At 35.1% G+C, this 21,124-nt stretch overlaps 1 protein-coding gene across 5 annotated transcripts; it reads left to right on the top strand.

Moving 5' to 3' along the window:
- Positions 1–120: 120 nt before the first annotated feature.
- YL-1 (Vacuolar protein sorting-associated protein YL-1) lies at positions 121–19,509 on the top strand. Of its 5 annotated transcripts, none has more exons than XM_069819465.1 (8): positions 121–250; positions 1,691–1,835; positions 3,293–3,419; positions 4,896–4,986; positions 5,100–5,288; positions 9,999–10,200; positions 13,166–13,360; positions 16,623–19,509. In XM_069819465.1, exons 2-8 carry the CDS (start codon positions 1,696–1,698, stop codon positions 16,861–16,863), a joined length of 1,185 nt encoding a protein of 394 aa, XP_069675566.1. In that variant the 5' UTR covers positions 121–250; positions 1,691–1,695; the 3' UTR covers positions 16,864–19,509. The 5 variants fall into 5 exon arrangements, with proteins under 5 accessions (XP_069675566.1, XP_069675564.1, XP_069675568.1 ...); XM_069819463.1 differs by having other exon boundaries at positions 126–278; XM_069819467.1 differs by lacking the exon at positions 121–250 and adding an exon at positions 479–569.
- Positions 19,510–21,124: the final 1,615 nt, after the last annotated feature.

Raw genomic sequence — 21,124 nt, 5'->3', positions numbered from 1 at the left:
ATGTTTTGACGGTAACAACTTTTGTCAGGTTTACTATGCTGCCATCTAGTTATTACATAAGGAGTCACGTCATAACTCCCATTTGAATTGCATTAGCGACTGTACTGCCAACTCGTGTTCGTTTACGGCGAACGGGTGGCGATCCTGGCGGTTGTTCTCTTCAAAGTGCAACCGATTTTAACATAGGAATTGATCAATCTATATGTGATCTGGGGTGTAGTATATACAGTCACGAAGCTTCAGTTGTGAGGTTACTATAGGAACAATAGACTGTGCCGGTACTATTTCGCATTGTCTGTAATGAGAATGAGTAGATAGTAGCGATCCTAGTGGTTAGCAACTATCTATGGATGTATCACAGTATAGAGAACATATTATTTTCTCTTTATTGTGAATATATATTCCCTACGTATTGAGCGTCGTGTTATTTGTCTATGCTCCACCGGTTCCTACTTAGGGCTTTTATGCAAAGTAAATATGCCACCACTATGTGATTCAAAAGTACCGTCATATTAATACAACTAATACAAGGCTGACGGTTTTATCGGGTGTATGTCCTGTGACAAAGGGTTTGTATCCTAGATCATAGAAGTATCTATAGAAGTTACTTCTATGATCTAGGGTTTGTATTATTATTATGGCAATGCTTTTGAATCACATAGTTCTGATATGCGTGCAATAAAGGCCTAAGCAGGGACTGCTCACTCAAGCTAAGTAATTGTGTAGGTTTAAACGAGTTACTTGATACTTTTAATTTTATGTATTTTGTGACTGTCCAATTATGTCGTTCAAATATTGTTACTAAACAATCATGGGCTCGTAAATGGATTGTAACACTGTTGACAAATATATGGGTTCCGGTGTACTTTTAAAGAAATGAAAATTATGTCTACAAATAGATGAACTTCTATCAGTATAATACTTTTGATGTTCCCCTTCTTATGCTTTTCACATTTATATATATATTTTTTCGTATGTTTATGTTTAAACTTGTATATCCTAACCTCACATAACTGACAACCTATCACAAATCTTGTTTATGTTTAAACTTGTATATCCTAACCTCACATAACTCAGACTGACAATCTATCACAAATCTTGATCTCACAAATATATACTGACAACTTATTACAGATCTTAACCTCCAAATTCAGACTGACAACGTATCAGAAGGCAAGATTGTCAACAACTCGGTATCTTGAAAATTCAATGATTTTCACTTCCGAAATCACTGGAACTACCTTAGCCCTAGTTTCTCCGACGATGTATGTATAATTGATCTGCACAATTTGCATCAGACTTCACCTGGATATTGTAAACAGACCTGTGAGGCAGATTCTCCCCTAGTAGGCTTACTTAAATTTCCCCTGACATTGACATTTGATCACTGTTCCCTTATAATTATGTGATGATCTCTGAATAGCAGCCATGAAAATCTGATGTGAGTCTTACATAAGTAGGTCCTTGTAATAGCTGATAGGACGTACTATATCAAAAAGCATATTTTGTGCAGTAAGGTAGAGGTAAAGGTATTCCCTTTAGAAGTTCTGGAAGTTTTGACAAATCCCACCACCACCACCAGGGATTGAATCCGGGACCTTTCAGTCCATAGTCAGTTGCTCTACAAACTAAACTACCAGTAGCGACTTTGTGCAGTCAGATGCTAAAATATGTGATCTTTATTTCACAGGAAAGATGGCTCTTGCAACAACTCGTGACAGACGTAGCAATGCAGGAAACCGGATGTCCAAACTTCTAGATGAAGAGGAGGAGGATGATTTTTATAAAACAACCTACGGCGGCTTCAGTGAAATTGAGAATGATGATGATTATCAGTTAGTATAGAGAATTTCCTTAACAATGTACTGCGAATAGACTTCCAATTGTCTATGACTCAGCTATAGAAACTAATTTTATTTTTAACACATGTATAGGGCTAATTCAGGCAGGTAATATAAAAAAACAATACAAAGAACTAGTAATCGAAGGTAACCTTATATGATTTTTATTCTTGATTAAATATCCGAATCATATTTTGAAATCAAAAGAGACAATAATATTTCAACAATATACCAGGCTTTCAATCCAAAACTTCCTAGTCTAAATAACTATTTAAGTAAATAAAATTTATTTTAAACAAAAAAACACGTAAATTTAGATATTTATGGAGAAGTTTAAAAACAGTTTTAATTACATTTTAGATTTTAGCCCACGCCATCTCCTATGAAATTTGAACTGGCACGAATATCTCATGATACTTAAATTTGAAAGAGTATTCAGTTGTTTATACACATCTCAATCATTTGTTTTCACATCTTTTGTTTTCTATCGTCACCTGGCAACCTGAATTGTTATTGTCATTCAGTTTGTTATGGAATGAAAACACAATTTATTTGGATATTTTTCTAAATTAATTAAATAAATTGACGAAATTTAATGTTCAAAATGTGCTCCATTGTTATTTCGGAACTCCTCTACATAGCATTGCCATATTATCAAAACCATATACATAAATAACGTAAATTCAAAGTTCGACCTTCATAATCCTCTATCCTGTTTAAAATTTTTAAAGAATAACTTTATAATACATAACTATAATGTTCCTTAATATTAGTTTGTGTTACTATCTGAAATAACCTATAACCAACAATAGTCTTTATAGCTTTATTCTATTCAGCTCTAATCAATGATAACAATTCAGATTGCCAGGCAATGATAGAAAACAAAAGGCAGTGGAAACAAATGAATGAAATGTATAAACAATTGAATACGCTTTCAAATTTAAGTATAATAATGTAGGGGTCCACCTTACCCCATTACCTCCTAGCTTAGTTGCCTCATGAGTGATACCTTATTGTTGTCATTTATGAGGTTCGAACCTGTCTTCGGACAGTTGACTAAACAATCATATAGGGGTGCAATTTGAAATTTCAAATGGAGGTGGGGGACAATGAGGGAGGTGAAACCTAAAATGCAGTTAACACTGGTTTTAAAATTTCCCCTCAATATCTAAATTAACATGTTTTTTGTTTAAATTAAATTGCAGTAAATAGTTACTTGATTTGGAAAGTTTTGAAATGGAAGCCCTGTATTGTAATAGCATAGTGAATTTGAGAAATGAAAGAAAGTAAATTATTTCCAAGAATTCACATAATTGCAGCTGTAGCTGTATTATTATTATTATTATTATTATTATTATTATTATTGCTCAAAATAGTTTTTCATAGATTATAATAAGTTTAGAAAAAAGTTTGGTAATTTGCTTACACACAGCACACTGTTTGCTTCACAGGTCTGAAGAAGAAGGAGAGGATGAAGTGGATTCGGATTTCAGCATTGAAGAGAATGATGAGCCAATATCAGAAGAGGAAGATGGGGAGCCGAAGAAAAAAAGAAAAATTATGACTAAGGCATACAAAGTAAAGTGAAATTTATATCATCCTTTCGTTTTCACACAGTTTTACATATTTCTGTTTCTCTTTTTTAAGATAAGATTTATTTATACCATTAATAAAATATATAAATAAGAAATAGGCATTGTCCAATAATTCATAGAAACATTATAATTTGAATTTTCAAACAATTCAATGGCTGAAATCTTATACAACAAAAATTCATTTGTCAGTATAATCTTTTGTTTTTAACCATTTGGAAATTAATTTAAAAAATGTGTATTTAAAGATAATTCTGTTACTGTTTGTGGAAGACTGTTACAAAATTTAACTTGTAAATATTATGTCTATTAACTGTCTTTCTTAACCTAAACTGTGGTATATTTTTATATCCTGCATGTATGTATTTATTTACACTGCAAATGGGCAAACACCCTGTCGCAGTGGTAACCTAATTACATAAAATAATTACAATTAATAATATTTAAAATAATCTACTTAATAAAGTAAACCTAATGTTGCTTACTTGTAGAAAACAAACTACAAAAATATTTTTTTTTGTAAATTATAAATATGACCACATACCACTTTAAAAAATTCACATTAGATACTAATAATAATAATAATAATAATATAATTTTCCCTGGCAGAGTTAAGGCCATCAGGCCTTCTTTTCCACTCAACCAGGATCAAATCACATACAGAAAAATACATACCGGTATACAAATATTAACTTAAAAATAATAATAAACATAATTAAGTAAAAAGAGAGATTGAATACATATACACGATCAGTATTAACTTTAAAATAACAATAATAAAAAAATATATATAATAATAAAAAAAGAGACTGAATACATAATCATAAACAGGAAAATATATTCTAGTATACAGTATTAACTTAAAAAAAAAAAGAATTAATACATATGAATATAATCTCACAATTAAAGGAATAGTACAATTAGTATGATCAGCACAGCGCGGGTTACACTGAGACAATGACAATTACCTAGATATAAGTGTTAATGGAAAAAGAAAGTAATGACTGTGTAAAATAATAATAATAATAATAATAATAATAATAATAATAATAATAATAGTAATAATAATAAATAAAAATTATACCTAAAAAAACTAATTCTGTGCATTTAAAATATTTCTAAACAACCTAATTTTAAACAACTGAGGACTAAGACTACCCCTGATTTCCAGCGGCAGCGAATTCCATGAGCGGGCCATGGCTATTGAGAAAGAACTTGAGTACAGAGATGTCTGATGACGTGGTATTGATAGCAACAGATGGTGCTCATCCATAAATAACTTTAATAACAAAAAGCAGACCTTACCAATTCTAATGTGACATTTTATAACTTTAAAAATGTTTATGATCGAAAAATATGTTGTCTTCAAAAAATATATCAAAATTTAGAAACAGAGACTCATCCCTATAATGAATATAATTATAGTGAAATGATTTACTGAAAGTTTACCTTTATATTGCAGGAACCAGTTGTCGTGTTACAGAAGATGGAAAAACCTGCTGAAGTCAAACCCAGAAAGCCTCGAAAAAAAGTTATATCTGTAGATACATTTGGTTAGTATCAATGTAATAATATTAGTTTTTAGGCGTACGAAGGATGGTACACAAAATGCTGATATTAGGAAGTTTGATGTTCTCAATGGAATGTACTTATGCTTGTTTATTAGAACGCAAGTCGATAAGACGCTCAACGGCAGCAAAGTCTGCAGCCACCCTGCAACGTCTCAAGGAACGCACTGAAGAGGGTCGCAAGCGTAGAGGCCGTCGAATGCGAACTCAGGACGAATGGCGACCAACTCAAGAGGAGTTGCTGGAGGAAGCCAAAATCACCGAGCAAGACAATCTGAAGTCCCTAGGTAAATAAATTCAGTGGCTTGTGTGTTCACATGCCTCTGTTATAAGCTTCATTTAACATGATATGTAGGCTGTGAAGTTTAGGTCAAAAACAATTTTATTGTGAGCTCGTAAAAATGTTGTTGTTGTTGTTATCTAATGCCGGGCTTTGGCAACGAAGCCATTAGCGTTCTTGCTCTCCAATATTTCTCTGTGGTGGATCCATCAGGTAGAACTTTACAGGTTTGTAGATGATCTTCAGCCATTTCTTCTTCTTTGTTGCATAGAGGACAATTAGGATTCGTGTAAATTCCTATTTTAAGCCTGGTTCAGACGGTGCTAGTTTCTGTGATGGATTCCAAGGTGGCTGCTCTGATGACTGCCCTGCGTGGTCACTTGCTGGCTCCCGTGTTGGCTACAGTGATGGTAGTTGTTCACACGGAGCTGGCTCTTTTCACAGTTCAAATTAGAGTTGGGTCGATTCGTGAACGAATCGTTCATTCGAACGACTAATAATAAAGAATCGTAAGAATCGATTCGTGGTATCAACGAATCGTCGTTCAAAAGAATCGTAACGAATCGTCGTTCAAAAGAATAGTAACGAATTGACATGGTATCGTAACCCACGATTCTATTTACTTGTTTGATGTAACCTGTCAGCGGACATTTCCGAACCGTGCCAAATGCTCCCGAACGACAGTGAAATCAAAATACTGCATTTGTAAAGTGTGAAAAATAATGAACACGAACCTGAAATTTGCATAGTTAAATAGAGATGTACCGGTAATGCAACAAATGTACTTCACAATAAGGTTCAGCTGATAAATTATAATTTAGAAACATTATCTTGGGTAATTTTGTAGACTAATGGAGGTCATGTTGAATGGTTCCAGCCAATGAGAAAGAGACAATCCAATGTCTCGCCTCTTATGCCATCTATGAGAGAGATGTAGAACGTTTTTGTTCTACGCGTGGTTTGCAAAGGAAAGTGTCCTCTAAGTCGTTCGTTGACAAATCGTTGGAATCGCAGAGTAGGAAGAATCGTGAACTCGTTGACGATTCAAAAGAATAGTTGGAATCACAGACTGAGAAGAATCGTGAACGAATCGTTAGAATCGATTCGTAATGTATGATTGAATCGTTGGAATCGACTTCTAAAAAAGAATCGTGTTGCCCAACTCTAGTTCAAATTGGAAAATCATCTGCTGTTTCATCTGTTGCCAACACTCATGGTCAAAAAGAAACTAAACCGTGAGTGGAAAACAACTAAAGTCCTACATTAACAGTAGTAAATGTCGTAATAAAGTAATTAAGCCATAAGTGCAAAACAGCTAAAGTCCGGTATTTAATTGTTGTTTCTTAGAAACTAAAGAATATAGAAAAAAACAGGTTTAGTTGGAAAACAACGAACATGGCGACATGGTTTCAGTGGTGATATTATATGATCACCTTTGGTTTCCAGCCTGCAAACTATCCCGAAAAATAGCAAGGAACCTACCCTCGAAATCCAGCAAGCTAGCCATCCACGGAGCCACCAGAGCACATTACTTCCGGCGAGTGACCACGCAGGCTACCCATCCGCGCAGCCACCTTGGAATCCATCACAGAAACACGCACCGTCTGAACCGGGCTTTACTCAAGTGTTTGGCCAAATAATCGTTTTCTGTAAGCAGTCTGAATTTTGCTACTGCAAATTTACGTGGGATTTCTGGAATAATTTGTTTTTTTTTTTATTAAAATGCTCCATTTTTTATCGTAAAAATGTAATATCTTCGAATTCGATATAAAATCGTCTAGAAATATATTTCTCTTAAGGCTTTCACTATCATGCGAACCAATGACAGTGCAATATTTAGAGAAATTTAGTGAAGCATTTGTATGAGAATGGTGTGTGCCTTCAGCTGCACTATTGCATCACCTGATTTCTGCTTTTTCATACAACAGTCATTATACTTAAACATAGACTTTATATCACAAGTAATTTGATGGTAGTAATTGTCTTCTGTATCATTTAACAAAACTTGAAGACTTTTTTAAGTCGGTGTAAAATCAGGATAGTTTATAAACAGTAAAATAGTGAAATGAACTATTGCTAAAAACAATACAATAACAAGTTTTATGGAATAAACTGCATAACTGGTGAGTGTCTAGTTTATATTATAGTATGGTACGTATTACATTATTTAAATTCATGTATAGAGGTATAGTAAAATATAAAAATTGGAAATTTATCTTTTGAAGAGGTGGAGAAGTTCAAATATCTGGGAGCAACAGTAACAAATATAAATGATACTCGGTAGGAAATTAAACACAGAATAAATATGGGAAATGCCTGCTATTATTCGGTTGAGAAACTTTTATCATCCAGTCACCTGTCGAAAAATCTGAAAGTTAGAATTTTAAAACAGTTATATTACCGGTTGTTCTGTATGGTTGTGAAACTTGGACTCACACTTTGAGAGAGGGACAGAGATTAAGGGTGTTTGAGAATAAGGTGCTTAGGAAAATATTTGGGGCTAAGAGGGATGAAGTTACAGGAGAATGGAGGAAGTTACACAACACAGAACTGCAGGCATTGTATTCTTCACCTGACATAATTAGGAACATTAAATCCAGACGTTTGAGATGGGCAGGGCATGTAGCACGTATGGGCGAATCCAGAAATGCATATAAAGTGTTACTTGGGAGGCCGGAGGGAAAAAGACCTTTAGGGAGGCCGAGACGTAGATGGGAAGATAATATTAAAATGGATTTGAGGGAGGTGGGATATGATGATAGAGAATGGATTAATCTTGCTCAGGATAGGGACCGATGGCGGGCTTATGTGAGGGCGGCAATGAACCTCCGGGTTCCTTAAAAGCCAGTAATTAAGTAAGTATAGAGGTATAGTGTATTAAATTACCAGCTTTACCCATCTCCATGTGACTTGTCATTTCATTAACACATGGACTATAATCACTTCTGGTATGTCGCGGTTGAGCTATAATGCGGGGTAAAATATGTCCCCCAACAACCACGTTATATCGGGCTTTTACTGTACATATTTGTATTAAATTATAAGAAAATAGGATTCACATAGGCCTAATTAAACAAGAAACCGACAATTGAAAAAAATGTACACAATCAAGAAAGAATAAAAGAAAAACGAACGTAGTGGAATACATATTGGTTTTAAGTGATAAATAAATATGATTTACATAATAAAATCATAAACAGATATTTGAATAAAGAGTACACAAAAATGAACACTGCAGTAAACATATGAACATTAAATTAAAAGAAAATACTATTTACATAATAACATTTTAAAGACAATTGAATTAAGTATATACAATAAAAATAAGAAACAAAAAATAAAAATAAACACAGTGTGCTATATTGCATTAAATATTTGCAATGCATTATGTCTGGCAACTCATCATAAGATACTCTTCTAATTTATATTTAAAAAAAATAAAATTTCGGTAGCCTTTGACTTCGGGTGGCATATAATTCCAGTGACGAGAAGTAGCAACAGGCTCATGGGAACATAAACATAACAGCAAACATAACAACGACGCCATTTCCTCATAGTCTGTCGTATACTGCAGCATTCCACAATTGTGTTCTGTTTGCAAATCACGTAAGCATGAAAATGAAACATTAACTTTCATGTTAACGTCTTATGGTAATGTTTATGTCAATGCTTATGTGAATCATTGTGAATGATCCCATTTGGTAGCTAGGGCGCAAACTTCTGTGTTTATGTTACAGTTATGTTTAATTTTCATTGATACAGAGATGATGTGTGGAGTGGAATTTATAGCGTGTTACCATGTTGTGACCGAGTATTTAAGCTATGATAGCGATTAAGATTGTGGAATCGAACAAATAAGTAATAGGGGCAGAGATGTGCAAAATTCGGTATACCTTTCAGGTATGACAACAATCAAAGTAAACTGAATTTCAATAACTGCCAAAGTGATCTCATATGTACCACTGTTTTGAACCACTGTGCATGTGCAATGCATTGAATGTTGTTGTTGTTGTTTTCTAATGCCAGGCGTTTGACAATAAAGTCATTTGACCTCTTGCACTCCAATATTTTTCAAAGATATTATCATGGTCAGCCACTGAAGCACAGATTTTGAGGTGTTCTGAATGCATTTCTTGGTTTGAGTTGCACAATGGGCAGTTAGGGGACTGATATATTCCAATTCTATGCAGGTGTTTGGCCAGACAATCATGGCCTGTTGCCAATCTAAATGCAGTTACAGACGATTTTCGTGGTAAATCGGGAATTCACTGTGGATTATGATGCAGAGAGTTCCATTTTTTCCCTTGAGATTGTGTTATCAAATTTTGTTTGTTGAAGTCTACATGATTTATTAAATCTACATACGTAGATTTAGTAACAGATCTGTAAGTAGCAGTGCTGCCCTTCTTTGCTAAAGCATCCGCATTCTCGTTTCCCAGGATTCCACAATGGAATGGTATCCATTGGAATACAATTCTTTTATTGAGTGATATTAATTGAGAAAGCATTTTAGTTATTTCTGCTGTTTGAGATGAATGTGTGTGTTTAGAGACTATTGATAGAATAGCTGCTTTGGAGTCTGACAATATAACTGCATTGAATGTAGATCTTAGGAAATTCAGGTAGACCATTTTTTCTCTGGAATCGTACTTAGAGCAGCACAGACTGCCAAGTGTAGAATTCAAATTAGTAATGTGTTCTTACTTGTGGCACGCAGAGAAATACCAGAAATTAGAAATGGAAAAGAAGAAGACGAGGATAGTTAAGAAGACGTTCCAGGGCCCAATGATACGCTATCACTCCGTGGCCATGCCTCTGGTCGAGGTGATGAATCAGGACCAGCATGAGAGTCCGATCACAGTGGACGAGGGAGACGACGAGAGGGAGAAGCAGGAGCCTGCAGACCCCACTGACAAAAGGTAGTGGGAACTGAGCCCCAGTCATAAACTGTGCATGCAAAGGAGAAGATAAACTCTAGTTTTGGCATTTCTTATGTTCTACGGCATAGTACATTATCTGGTAGAGTATAAGAGAAGGCCCTTTGGACTTAACTCTGCCACTATAAATAAATTACTTCATTTATTTATGTCTTTTGAATGTTAGTTTAAGAAGATAAGCTAAAAAGGGATTATCTATAATACTCTCACTAGAGGTTTTGATTTACTTTAAGGAATCCGGAGGTTCATTGCCGCTCTCACATAAGCCCGCCATTGGTCCCTATCCTGAGCAAGATTAATGCAGTCTCTACCATCATATCCCACCTCCATCAAATCCATTTTAATATTATCTTCTCATCTACGTCTCGGCCTCCCCAAAGGTCTTTTCCCCTCTGGTCTCCCAACTAACACTCTATATGCATTTCTGGATTCGCCCATATGTGCTACATGCCCTGCCCATCTCAAACGTCTGGATTTAATGTTCCTAATTATGTCAGGTGAAGGATGCAATGCGTGCAGCTCTGCGTTGTGAAACTTTCTCCATTCTCCTGTAACTTCATCCCTCTTAGCCCCAAATATTTTCCTAAGAACCTTATTCTCAAAAACCCTTAATCTCTGTTCCTCTCTCAAAGTGAGAGTCCAAGTTTCACAGCCATACAGAACAACCGGTAATATAACTGTTTTATAAATTCTACTTTCAGCTTTTTTGACAGCAGACTGGATGATAAAAGCTTCTCAAACGAATAATAACAGGCATTTCCCATATTTATTCCTCCCGAGTGTCATTTATATTTGTTACTGTTGCTCCAAGATATTTGAATTTTTCCACCTCTTCGAAGGATAAATCTCCAACTTTTATAGTTCCATTTCGTACAATATTCTGATCACGAGACATAATCATATACTTTGTCTCTTCGGGATTTACTTCCAAACCTATCTCTTTACTTGCTTCCAGTAAAATTCCCATGTTTTCCCTAATCGTTTGTGGATTTTCTCCTAACATATTCACGTCATCCACATAGACAAGAAGCTGATGTAACCCGTTCAATTCCAAACCCTCTGTGTTATCCTGAACTTTCCTAATGGCATATTCTAGAGTGAAGTTAAAAAGTAAAGGTGATAGTGCATCTCTCTGCTTTAGCCCACAGTAAATTGGAAAAGCATCATATAGAAACTGGCCTATACGGACTCTGCTGTAAGTTTCACTAAGACACATTTTAATTAATCGAACTAGTTTCTTGGGAATACCAAATTCAATAAGAATATTATATAAAACTTCTCTCTTAACCGAGTCATATGCCTTTTTGAAATCTATGAATAACTGATGTACTATACCCTTATACTCCCATTTTTTCTCCAATATCTGTTGAATACAAAAAATCTGATCAATAGTCGATCTATTACACCTGAAACCACACTGATGATACCCAATAATTTCATCTACATATATGGAGTTAATCTTTTCAAAAGGATATTCGACAAAATTTTGTACGACATCAACAAAAGTGATATTCCTCGAAAGTTACCACAGTTAGTCTTGTCCCCCTTCTTAAAGATAGGTACGATTATGGACTATGGAGGTTTTGATTTATCTAGAGAAAATCAAAACTCGAGTGTGATTTAGTTGACTATCACACGATTAGAAGAAATAAAGTAATCTAATACAATAAAATATTGAGTTACAAAAACTAAACTGTTTTTAAAATGTATTATTGTACCATCTCTTCATGACAAATATTCTCCTAGGTGGCAGTAGTGTGTCATGATTAGCTGTTCTCTTGTTACCAGTTGTGCCAACTATAATATCTTCATTGAACTCTGTAAACAATTCTAGTTAAGAAGGCTTTGTTGATTCAGTTTCATTATTATTAAAACTGCATTCTACTTCAAGTTATCAATATATACAATGGAATCCCTCTTATCCAGCACCAAAGGGACCAGGCTAGTTCCGGATACGAGATTTTGTCGGATAATTGATTAAATACAGGTATATATATAAAAATAAAGTTCGTATTTCATGGTGCCAACTGCAGCCATGTGAAGCTTATTTCTCTATCACTTGCTCATAACTGAATAAACATAAAAACTGTGTGGATTTTCCTTATTAAAACACATCACACAACACAAATAATACGCAATTTTAGGTTCGAATATTCACTGAAAATGAAAGTTCGTGCGAACTTCCTAATGTGGCAACACTGGCGGCCCGAACATAATTAAATAAACATAAAAACTGTGTGGATTTTCTTTATTAAAACACAACACAAATAATACACCAATTTTAGGTTCGAATACTCGCTGAAAATGTAAGTTTGTGTAAACTCCCTAATGTGGCAAAACTGATGGCCCAGACTGTGGCAATATGGCAGATTTAAACATTTTTTTTGGCCCAGCCAAAAGTGCCCTTATTTTGGTATTGCCGGTTATTTGGGTGCTGGTTACAAGGGATTGTACTGTATTAAACAATCTCTGATACGCAACTATTCATAATCTCATACAGCAGAAGCTATAACATAACCTAAATGATAGAAAAATTTTAATTAAGGATGATGAAATAAACGTGAACAATTTACAGTAGAAAGTACAATTATTGAAAATATAATGTTGGCAAACAAAGAAACAAGTGCTAGGGAGGTGATAAAAACTGTAGGATAAGCAGCTATGCTTAGTTGAAACACATTGTTCTGTACAATTTTTTTTGGTCAAAAGCAGTATGACGTAATAAAAATGTAATAGTAATTCATAACATGATAAAACGAACTCATTTGTTCTGTAAATACAGTGAGAAAGTATGTGTCATCATCTTGATACCAAGTTAAATTATGTCTATTGATTGTGTTAATTTTATTATCAGTATCTTATATATTAGTTTCTTATAGAACTCAGTCTGTTTTAAAGTTGAAGTTAATGTTGACATTTTTGTTAGCTTTTTAAAAAATGTTTATAGCAATGGAAAAGAGAACCAGACAGATGCTGAAGAGAGTAAGAAAGAAGAAGATAAAAACAAGGATGTGGGAAGTACTTCAAATGACACTCGGTGTGAGAGGACGTTCATCACATTCCTTGATGAGCAGGTGTACAGGAGTGCGTTCCCACAGACCCAACCCAAGGCACCAGCGAAGAACATCTGTCCCATCACCAGGTACTGATTCTTCTTTCCAGTTTTATTATATGCTCTTTCAGGAAATCTGCCTGAATGTATGTCCGTAACAGAACCTTTTCTTTATTTTCTGCAATAATAGCCTAATAAATTTTATTCAAACAATATTTTATCTGTAAAATGATACTGATCTTCTAAATTGATTCTAATAACAAAAGTTGACAAGAGTCATTTCATTTTTAATATACGATATAAAGTTTTAAAAATAGTAAAAATATAACATTCGTAAAAACTGGAATGACTGAACCTGGAAATAAAATGAATAGCTTTGTACCTTATATAAATTATGAAGGACATATCTGTTTAATTTAGTATTTTCACAATCTCATCCCATATGTTCTTTCTTCATATTACATTGCTATATTCTAATTTAATAAATTATAATAGTACATTATGCAACGAACCTATAATGAAGGTAATTAAGAAGTGAGTATGGATATTTATGAAATAAGCGCAAGCAAGTTTCATAATTTTCATACTAGCTTCTTAATGACCATTATAGGCGAGTTTCATACGACTTTTTATGCTCGACCATATTTCTAACTTGATATTATTAATTTTAATTGTATCTGACCTTCAGCAATGTTCCGTATGTTGTGAGATGTGCGCAGACGCGAAAGTATTGATTTTTTTCCGAGGAACAGATATCCACATTGACCTTGCTAGGCCATAAGAACCTACAGAGATAACATTGAAATTAAATTAGACATTGAAAAACGAGATGACAAATTGAATTTATTTGAATATTATTTACAATTAACGCTAATTATTATAGTAACAGAACATAACCTTCTGTGACAGTATTGGATTTCCAGCCTCCGTGACTTTTCGCTAATTCTCTTTCGATTGCATATCCGAGAATAATCGATACTTGCGGTTTTATAATGGTAGAAAGCTGACCTGTCATTGGCTGAACAGTTGTAACCTGAGTCGTCATTGGCTGAAAGACCTGACCTTTAATGAGTAGGTGTACTTTAATGACATGCATTAAAGGTCTGCTACCAGGTGTATAATTACTACATTTCGGCATGGTCGAGCATAAAGTTCTTTATACTATTGGACTTAATAAAATAAACGTCCACACCTATGGACACGGCTAGCGCGTCTGGCCACGAAACCAGGTGGCCCGGGTTTGATTCCTGGTTGGGGCAAGTTACCTGGTAGAGGTTTTTTCTGGGGTTTTCCCTCAACCCAATATGAGCAAATGCTCGGTAACTTTCGGTGTTGGACCCCGGACTCATTTCACCGGCATTATCACCTTCATGTCATTCAGATGCTAAATAACCTACATGTTGATAAAGCGTCGTAAAATAACCTACAAAAAAAAAAAAAACTTCACGTCATCCATTTCATTATACCTTCAATATTACTGCATTTGGAGGCCTTGCAATCGATATATGGCCATGACAATCTTTATTTCGATCTTGAACCATACAGAAATCCTGTTTAGAATTTTCCGGATGAAATTCTATCATGCGGACAGAGGCTATATGGACAAGTGGGCGATGCTCCATTTAAAATAATGCAAAGAATAAAAATCCGAACACGGCAAACGAATTTTTTTCCGATAAGTGAGCACCTAGCTTAACAGCTGATATCTCTATGAGTAAGTGCTGCAAACTTTAGGGAAACAAAAAATACCTATTACCTAGCCAAGACCACTTAGATTCAATGCCCATGAAACTTGTAAAATATTTTTCTTCTGAAAATAAAACATTAGAATATTTAAATTTAGAGCCTTACGTCTTACACTAATAATAAATAAATATTTCTGGAAAATTTTTTCATAGAAATTCCCAGTTTGTCTGGAATGGCTAACCTACATACTTACTTACTGGCTTTTAAGGAACCCGTAGGTTCATTGCCGCCCTCACATAAGCCCGCCATCGGTCCCTATCCTGAGCAAGATTAATCCAGTCTCTACCATCATATCCCACCTCCCTCAAATCCATTTTAATATTATCTTCCCATCTACGTCTCGGCCTCCCCAAAGGTCTTTTTCCCTCCAGCCTCCCAACTAACACTCTATATGCATTTCTGGATTCGCCCATACGTGCTACATGTCCTGCCCATCTCAAACGTCTGGATTTTATGTTCCTAATTATGTCAGGTGAAGAATACAATGTGTGCAGTTCTGTGTTGTGTAACTTTCTCCATTCTCCTGTAACTTCATCCCTCTTAGCCCCAAATATTTTCCTAAGCACCTTATTCTCAAACACCCTTAATCTCTGTTCCTCTCTCAAAGTGAGAGTCCAAGTTTCACAACCATATAGAACAACTGGTAATATAACTGTTTTATAAATTCTAACTTTCAGATTTTTTGACAGCAGACTGGATGATAAAAGCTTCTCAACCGAATAATAACAGGCATTTCCCATATTTATTCTGCATTTAATTTCCTCCCGAGTGTCATTTATATTTGTTACTGTTGCTCCAAGATATTTGAATTTTTCCACCTCTTCGAAGGATAAATCTTAAATTTTTATAGTTCCATTTCGTACAATATTCTGGTCACGAGACATAATCATATACTTAGTCTTTTCAGGATTTACTTCCAACCCTATTGCTTTACTTGCTTCAACTAGAATTTCCGCTTTTTCCCTAATCGTTTGTGGATTTTCTCCTAACATATTCACGTCATCCGCATAGACAAGAAGCTGATGTAACCCGTTCAATTCCAAACCCTCTGTTATCCTGAACTTTCTTAATGGCATATTCTAGAGCGAAGTTAAAAAGTAAAGGTGATAGTGCATCTCCCTGCTTTAGCCCGCAGTGAATTGGAAAAGCATCAAATAGAAACTGGCCTATACAGACTCTGCTGTAAGTTTCACTAAGACACATTTTAATTAATCGAACTAGTTTCTTGGGAATACCAAATCCAATAAGAATATTATATAAAACTTCTCTCTTAACCGAGTCATATGCCTTTTTGAAATCTATGAATAACTGATGTACTGTACCCTTATACTCCCATTTTTTTCTCCAGTATCTGTCGAATACAAAACATTTGATCAATAGTCGATCTATTACGCCTAAAACCACACTGATGATCCCCAATAATATTCAGTGATAAGTTTTTTCCCTCAAAAACGTGAACAAAAAAGTGGATGCACCTTATACGTCAGCGAATATGGTAACTGAATTACGCGTTATCTTGCGTGTCTATGCTGTGGATGTCTGGTATCTGGGATTTCGAATATTGGGTAACTGCACGTATTGTAGTAACATGTTAGTTTGCTTGCAGGCTCCAAGCTCGCTACTTCGACCCAGTGACGCAGCTGCCTTACAGCAATCTGCAAGCATTCCGCATCCTTCGCGAGGCTTACTATCAGCAGCTAGAAGGACGCGGTGATCGGAACAACCCCGAGGTCGCTCGCTGGATCGAATGGCGACAGAAGATGAAGGAGCTCAAGTCAGCACTGGTGCAGCAGATCAACAAGAGCATACGACTCGAACCCGCACCTCTTACTGCCACTACGCAGTGACAGCTGAAGTTTAAAATTCGAACATTGTACCTGATATAAGCAACTGTATGTACTTTATATTGAATTCCTTGTACAGGCTGTGGGGTAAGGAAGAGATAAAATGAGTTCGAAAATATTGTAAGAATACATGTTGCCATCGACATCAGCATTTACAGATGTTGAAGACGTCATTGTTTCAGTAATTTCTCAAAGTGGCATAGGTCATCACTCAGTGTTACTCAAAATATAAGACCTACCTCATCTAATTCATTGGATCCTTAAAAAAATTAACGTAGTGCATTGCATGTTTGATAAAATTTAATTTATCCTTTTGCTTGAAAATTTAAAGAACTCTCTCTCTCGCTTTCCACGCTTGTTAGAATTAAGGCTGGTTCACAATAAACCGGAAACGAGAATCAGAACGAAAACGAAAACGGTAAAATTGTTAAAATGTATACATTTAAATGTGAGCATTCACAATTAACGAAAAGCTTGCCGGAGCCCGAGATCGGGAATGGAGAGTTGGCCAAGTTTCAACTTTGGCATTCACGTTTCCGATCACAGCCCACTAGATTCATTCTATTGCCATCTAAAAGCTATTTTGTCGTCATATATTTTGTAGCAAGAAGACTGTGACATAACCTATGCATTATTTTGTTCTGTGCTGTGCATCATGGAGTAAGTTTTATTTGATGAGATTCTAATATTGAGTGTTGAGGAAAATCCTCACATCTACGATAAGTGGCGCGCCTCGTATAAAGATGAGAAAATGAAGGAGAATACGTGGCTTTCAATAGCTGCATCTTTGAACACCGATCATAAGTGAATCATATTTTATTACTGTATTGGTTGTATTACACACTACATATTCATGCGTCAATTCAATAACTACTGTAGTGTTCATTTTTGTTCTATTACAAATGTTTCTTCTCTAATTATTTTACGTTATGGTAGACTTAAAATAGGTTGTGATAATAAAGATGCATGGGCATGTTTATAGTTCCGTACCTAATGAAATGTTTCAGTTGAAATTTCGAAGTTGGTTAACCTGTGTTTATGTTGGCTGCCTTGTACTCATGAGAGAACGCCTTTGGTCAATTATACACAAATAACATCAGAATGCGTAATATCGACTTTACATATCGTTATTGACATGCATATCGATATGCATAGTCGTCTATGTTCTCGGTTTATTGTGAATCAAGAATTTTCATATTCACGTCCTCTGCTTCTCATTTTCATTCTGGTTCTCGTTCCCGGTTTATTGTGAACCAGCCTTTTATAAGCTCAGAATGTTCTATTTGCAGCAAGTATCAAGCAATGAACACCAGTAGCGGCTGGTGCCTTTTCGTTTTGGGTGTGCAGTTGTAACTTTTATAAAATATTACCAAACATTTAAATAAGCATACCGAACAATTCCTATAATATTGGCTATTAGAATTCTACGAAGCAAAAAATTGTTAGTGTAGATACCTGTATGAAAAGTTCATCGTTCTCTCCTCCCTTTTCAGCCTTTGTTTAAGTTCATGATGTCTCTCAAGGGCTTTTCAACAGACAGCATGGCCAGAGCACTAAGTCTACCCTCAGACATCCTACAGAATAGTCTCTCTATAATTTCACTTCCTCAGTTCCAAGAGCTTTTCTTATAAACATCCTTATTAAATTTTTTATTTACCTCCTTTCCTTTGCAATTAATATCCTGTACTTTTTTTATGGCGTGGATCTTGCATTTTTTTTAATAGTCAACTATTCTTCTGTAATTAAGTTCGTATTTTTCAGTTTCACAATAGTGTTTATTTTAGAAACTTATAGAACACTTTATCACTACCATACAATTGAGGACCGTTTTTGCAAAACTTGCTAACTGAAAAAAACTAAATTTTACAGGAGAGACAAAAAACTGAATGAAGACAAATAGTTTATAGGTGCAACCATCACACTTTGACACACTACAATGAAGAGAAATAATTCAATTTTACTAAGATAACTTTAACATCGTGTAGAGGCCTGCTTTATGTTAACGAATCCACCAAAATCTCAATTTTGCAAATTTTGCAGTTAGAAAGTTTTGCAAAAACGGTCCTCAATTATTCACACACTTCTCACTCTTCCACAGGCAACAAAAAACTAATTCTTAAGTAATTGAATAACTAGCGGACATACTCATGTTAACTATGTAAGTCTGTGTGGCTTACAGCTGTTTCGGTGCTTCATCACACCATCCTCAGAGCCTATTAGATCTCGGCGTCATCTCGAACTTCTCTGCTGTTGTGTAGGTGCGTAGAAGTTCGAGATGACGCCGAGATCTAGTAGGCTCTGAGGATGGTGTGATGAAGCACCGAAACAGCTGTAAGCCGCACAGACTTACATAATTAACACGAGTAAGTCTGCTAGTTAATCAGTTATTTATATTAAAGTGTTAAAAGTAGTGTACACAAGATTCAAAATGGACTAGTTCGTACTTTAATTTGGACATTCCAGTGTGGTGCGAGGGTAATAAAATTGACATCCCCTATCAAGACAGCCGACAGGGTTGACGACTTTCATTTTATTTTAAAAATAACATGCAAAGGTTTCATAAATGAAATCACACAATGTATAATATCTCATATTTAAAGTAAATAAATGAACATGATTTGTACAAATATTAAATATTTTATTTCTTGATTGTGTTTTTAAGTGATGGCATGAGTTTTGTTCTGAATTGTTTCTTAGTCAGTAGATGGAAGCACCTTGTTTATGTGAGAGTGCTGACTAGCAAGCTCACTAGGTTTCCAAGTGAACAAGAAATGATGTGTGTGTGTGTGTGTGTGTGTGTGCAGTAGCAGCTCGGAGATGATACTCTTGGAAGACAGTATTTTGTGTACACCCTCCCTTCACACTACCAACCCCTCACTTGCCCATACCTATACGTAGAAGCTCACTGTGCGAAAGTGTATAATAGGAGAAACCAAAGTAGATAGCTCATGTACAGTGAGCGGAAACTTAAGCAACCACGTGAAAGAACACAGATTTAAGGGAAGACTCCATTGAAAATCATGAAAATTTTCCAAAAAAAAATTATTGGCTATTTCACTTCTTTAGAATATATAGTTTCATACCCCAAATGGATTTAGTTCAATTCTGATTACAAATCTATAGTCGCGATGCTGTTATTCCCAGTGTGACTCCTCTTTGGAAGTCAAGGCTCTATAAAGTCTAGGTAGGTAGTATCGTTCGCCATTTTAGTTCTTTCATTGCTGAGCTACCAGACGAGGGATCTATTTGCCATACCGTTAAACATGTCATAGCTCCTATGATAATAAATCAAACGCACTGTAATTCAGCAAATAATGTCCTCGTGTGCTTTCTGCAAACGCCAACGAAAGAGCCAAAATGGCGGGCGATTATATTAAGTATTTATCCAACCTTAGGAAATGCTTAACATCTTCATCAGCAAATAACAAGACGCACACGTTTAAATGTAGCGACCTGCAACGTGATTGGCTGCCGGAAATTAGAGAGACGGGACTATAGGTAGTAACTTTTTGTTCTAATGTTGGTCCCCTGAAGTTACTAGATGAGAATTTTAATACTGTACTCCAACCACGAGAAAGTCTCCAGAAAATGAAATGAAGCGGGGTGATGCTGTGAATGAATGTTGATGTCATAAGGTCACACACGTGGGTACTCATATCTCTATTGGCTATCTCTCAAAGCACAAACCATACTACTGATATACACATTTTTGTACTACCCTAGTTACAAAATTAGATCACTGTTAATCTCCTGGTCTTTTAATCCCTCCATACAGGAAATAACATATGCAGGAGAGTGCATGATTTTTAAACTGATGTTATAACTCTAATATTATCTATCTACTTCGCTCCAATAGATGACGCAATAGTAAGCACATTCCTTTCACGGTTTATCTCCTGGTTGGAGAACAGTAGGTATGTGTTACATAAATATTCATTTTACTCTCAAATCCATTTTTCCGCAAGTTTATTTTTCTTTATTCAACACAAACTTTTTAGTGCCAAATATTAATCAATCTGGATGAAATTTTTACCGTACTGTAAGTATTTATGAGGTAGCTGCATGTTTCTATGCATTTATTTTGTAAGAAATACTGCTTGTTTTTTTTTTTTCATTAATATTTTTTTATGAATTATAGAAAAAAATAACATTTTCAAAATTTCAAAGTGAATAAATGAGATATTCCATAAAATGAATGCATATAAATGTATCTCCTTGTCTTGTAAAAAAAAAAAAAAAAAAAAAAAAAAAAAAAAGAAGGAAG

The sequence above is a fragment of the Periplaneta americana genome, chromosome 2 (assembly GCF_040183065.1).
Source record: "Periplaneta americana isolate PAMFEO1 chromosome 2, P.americana_PAMFEO1_priV1, whole genome shotgun sequence".
Taxonomy (NCBI): Eukaryota; Metazoa; Arthropoda; class Insecta; order Blattodea; family Blattidae; genus Periplaneta; species Periplaneta americana.
The sequence above is the reverse complement of the archived record's forward strand: the minus strand, read 5'-3'. Positions and strand labels throughout refer to the sequence as shown.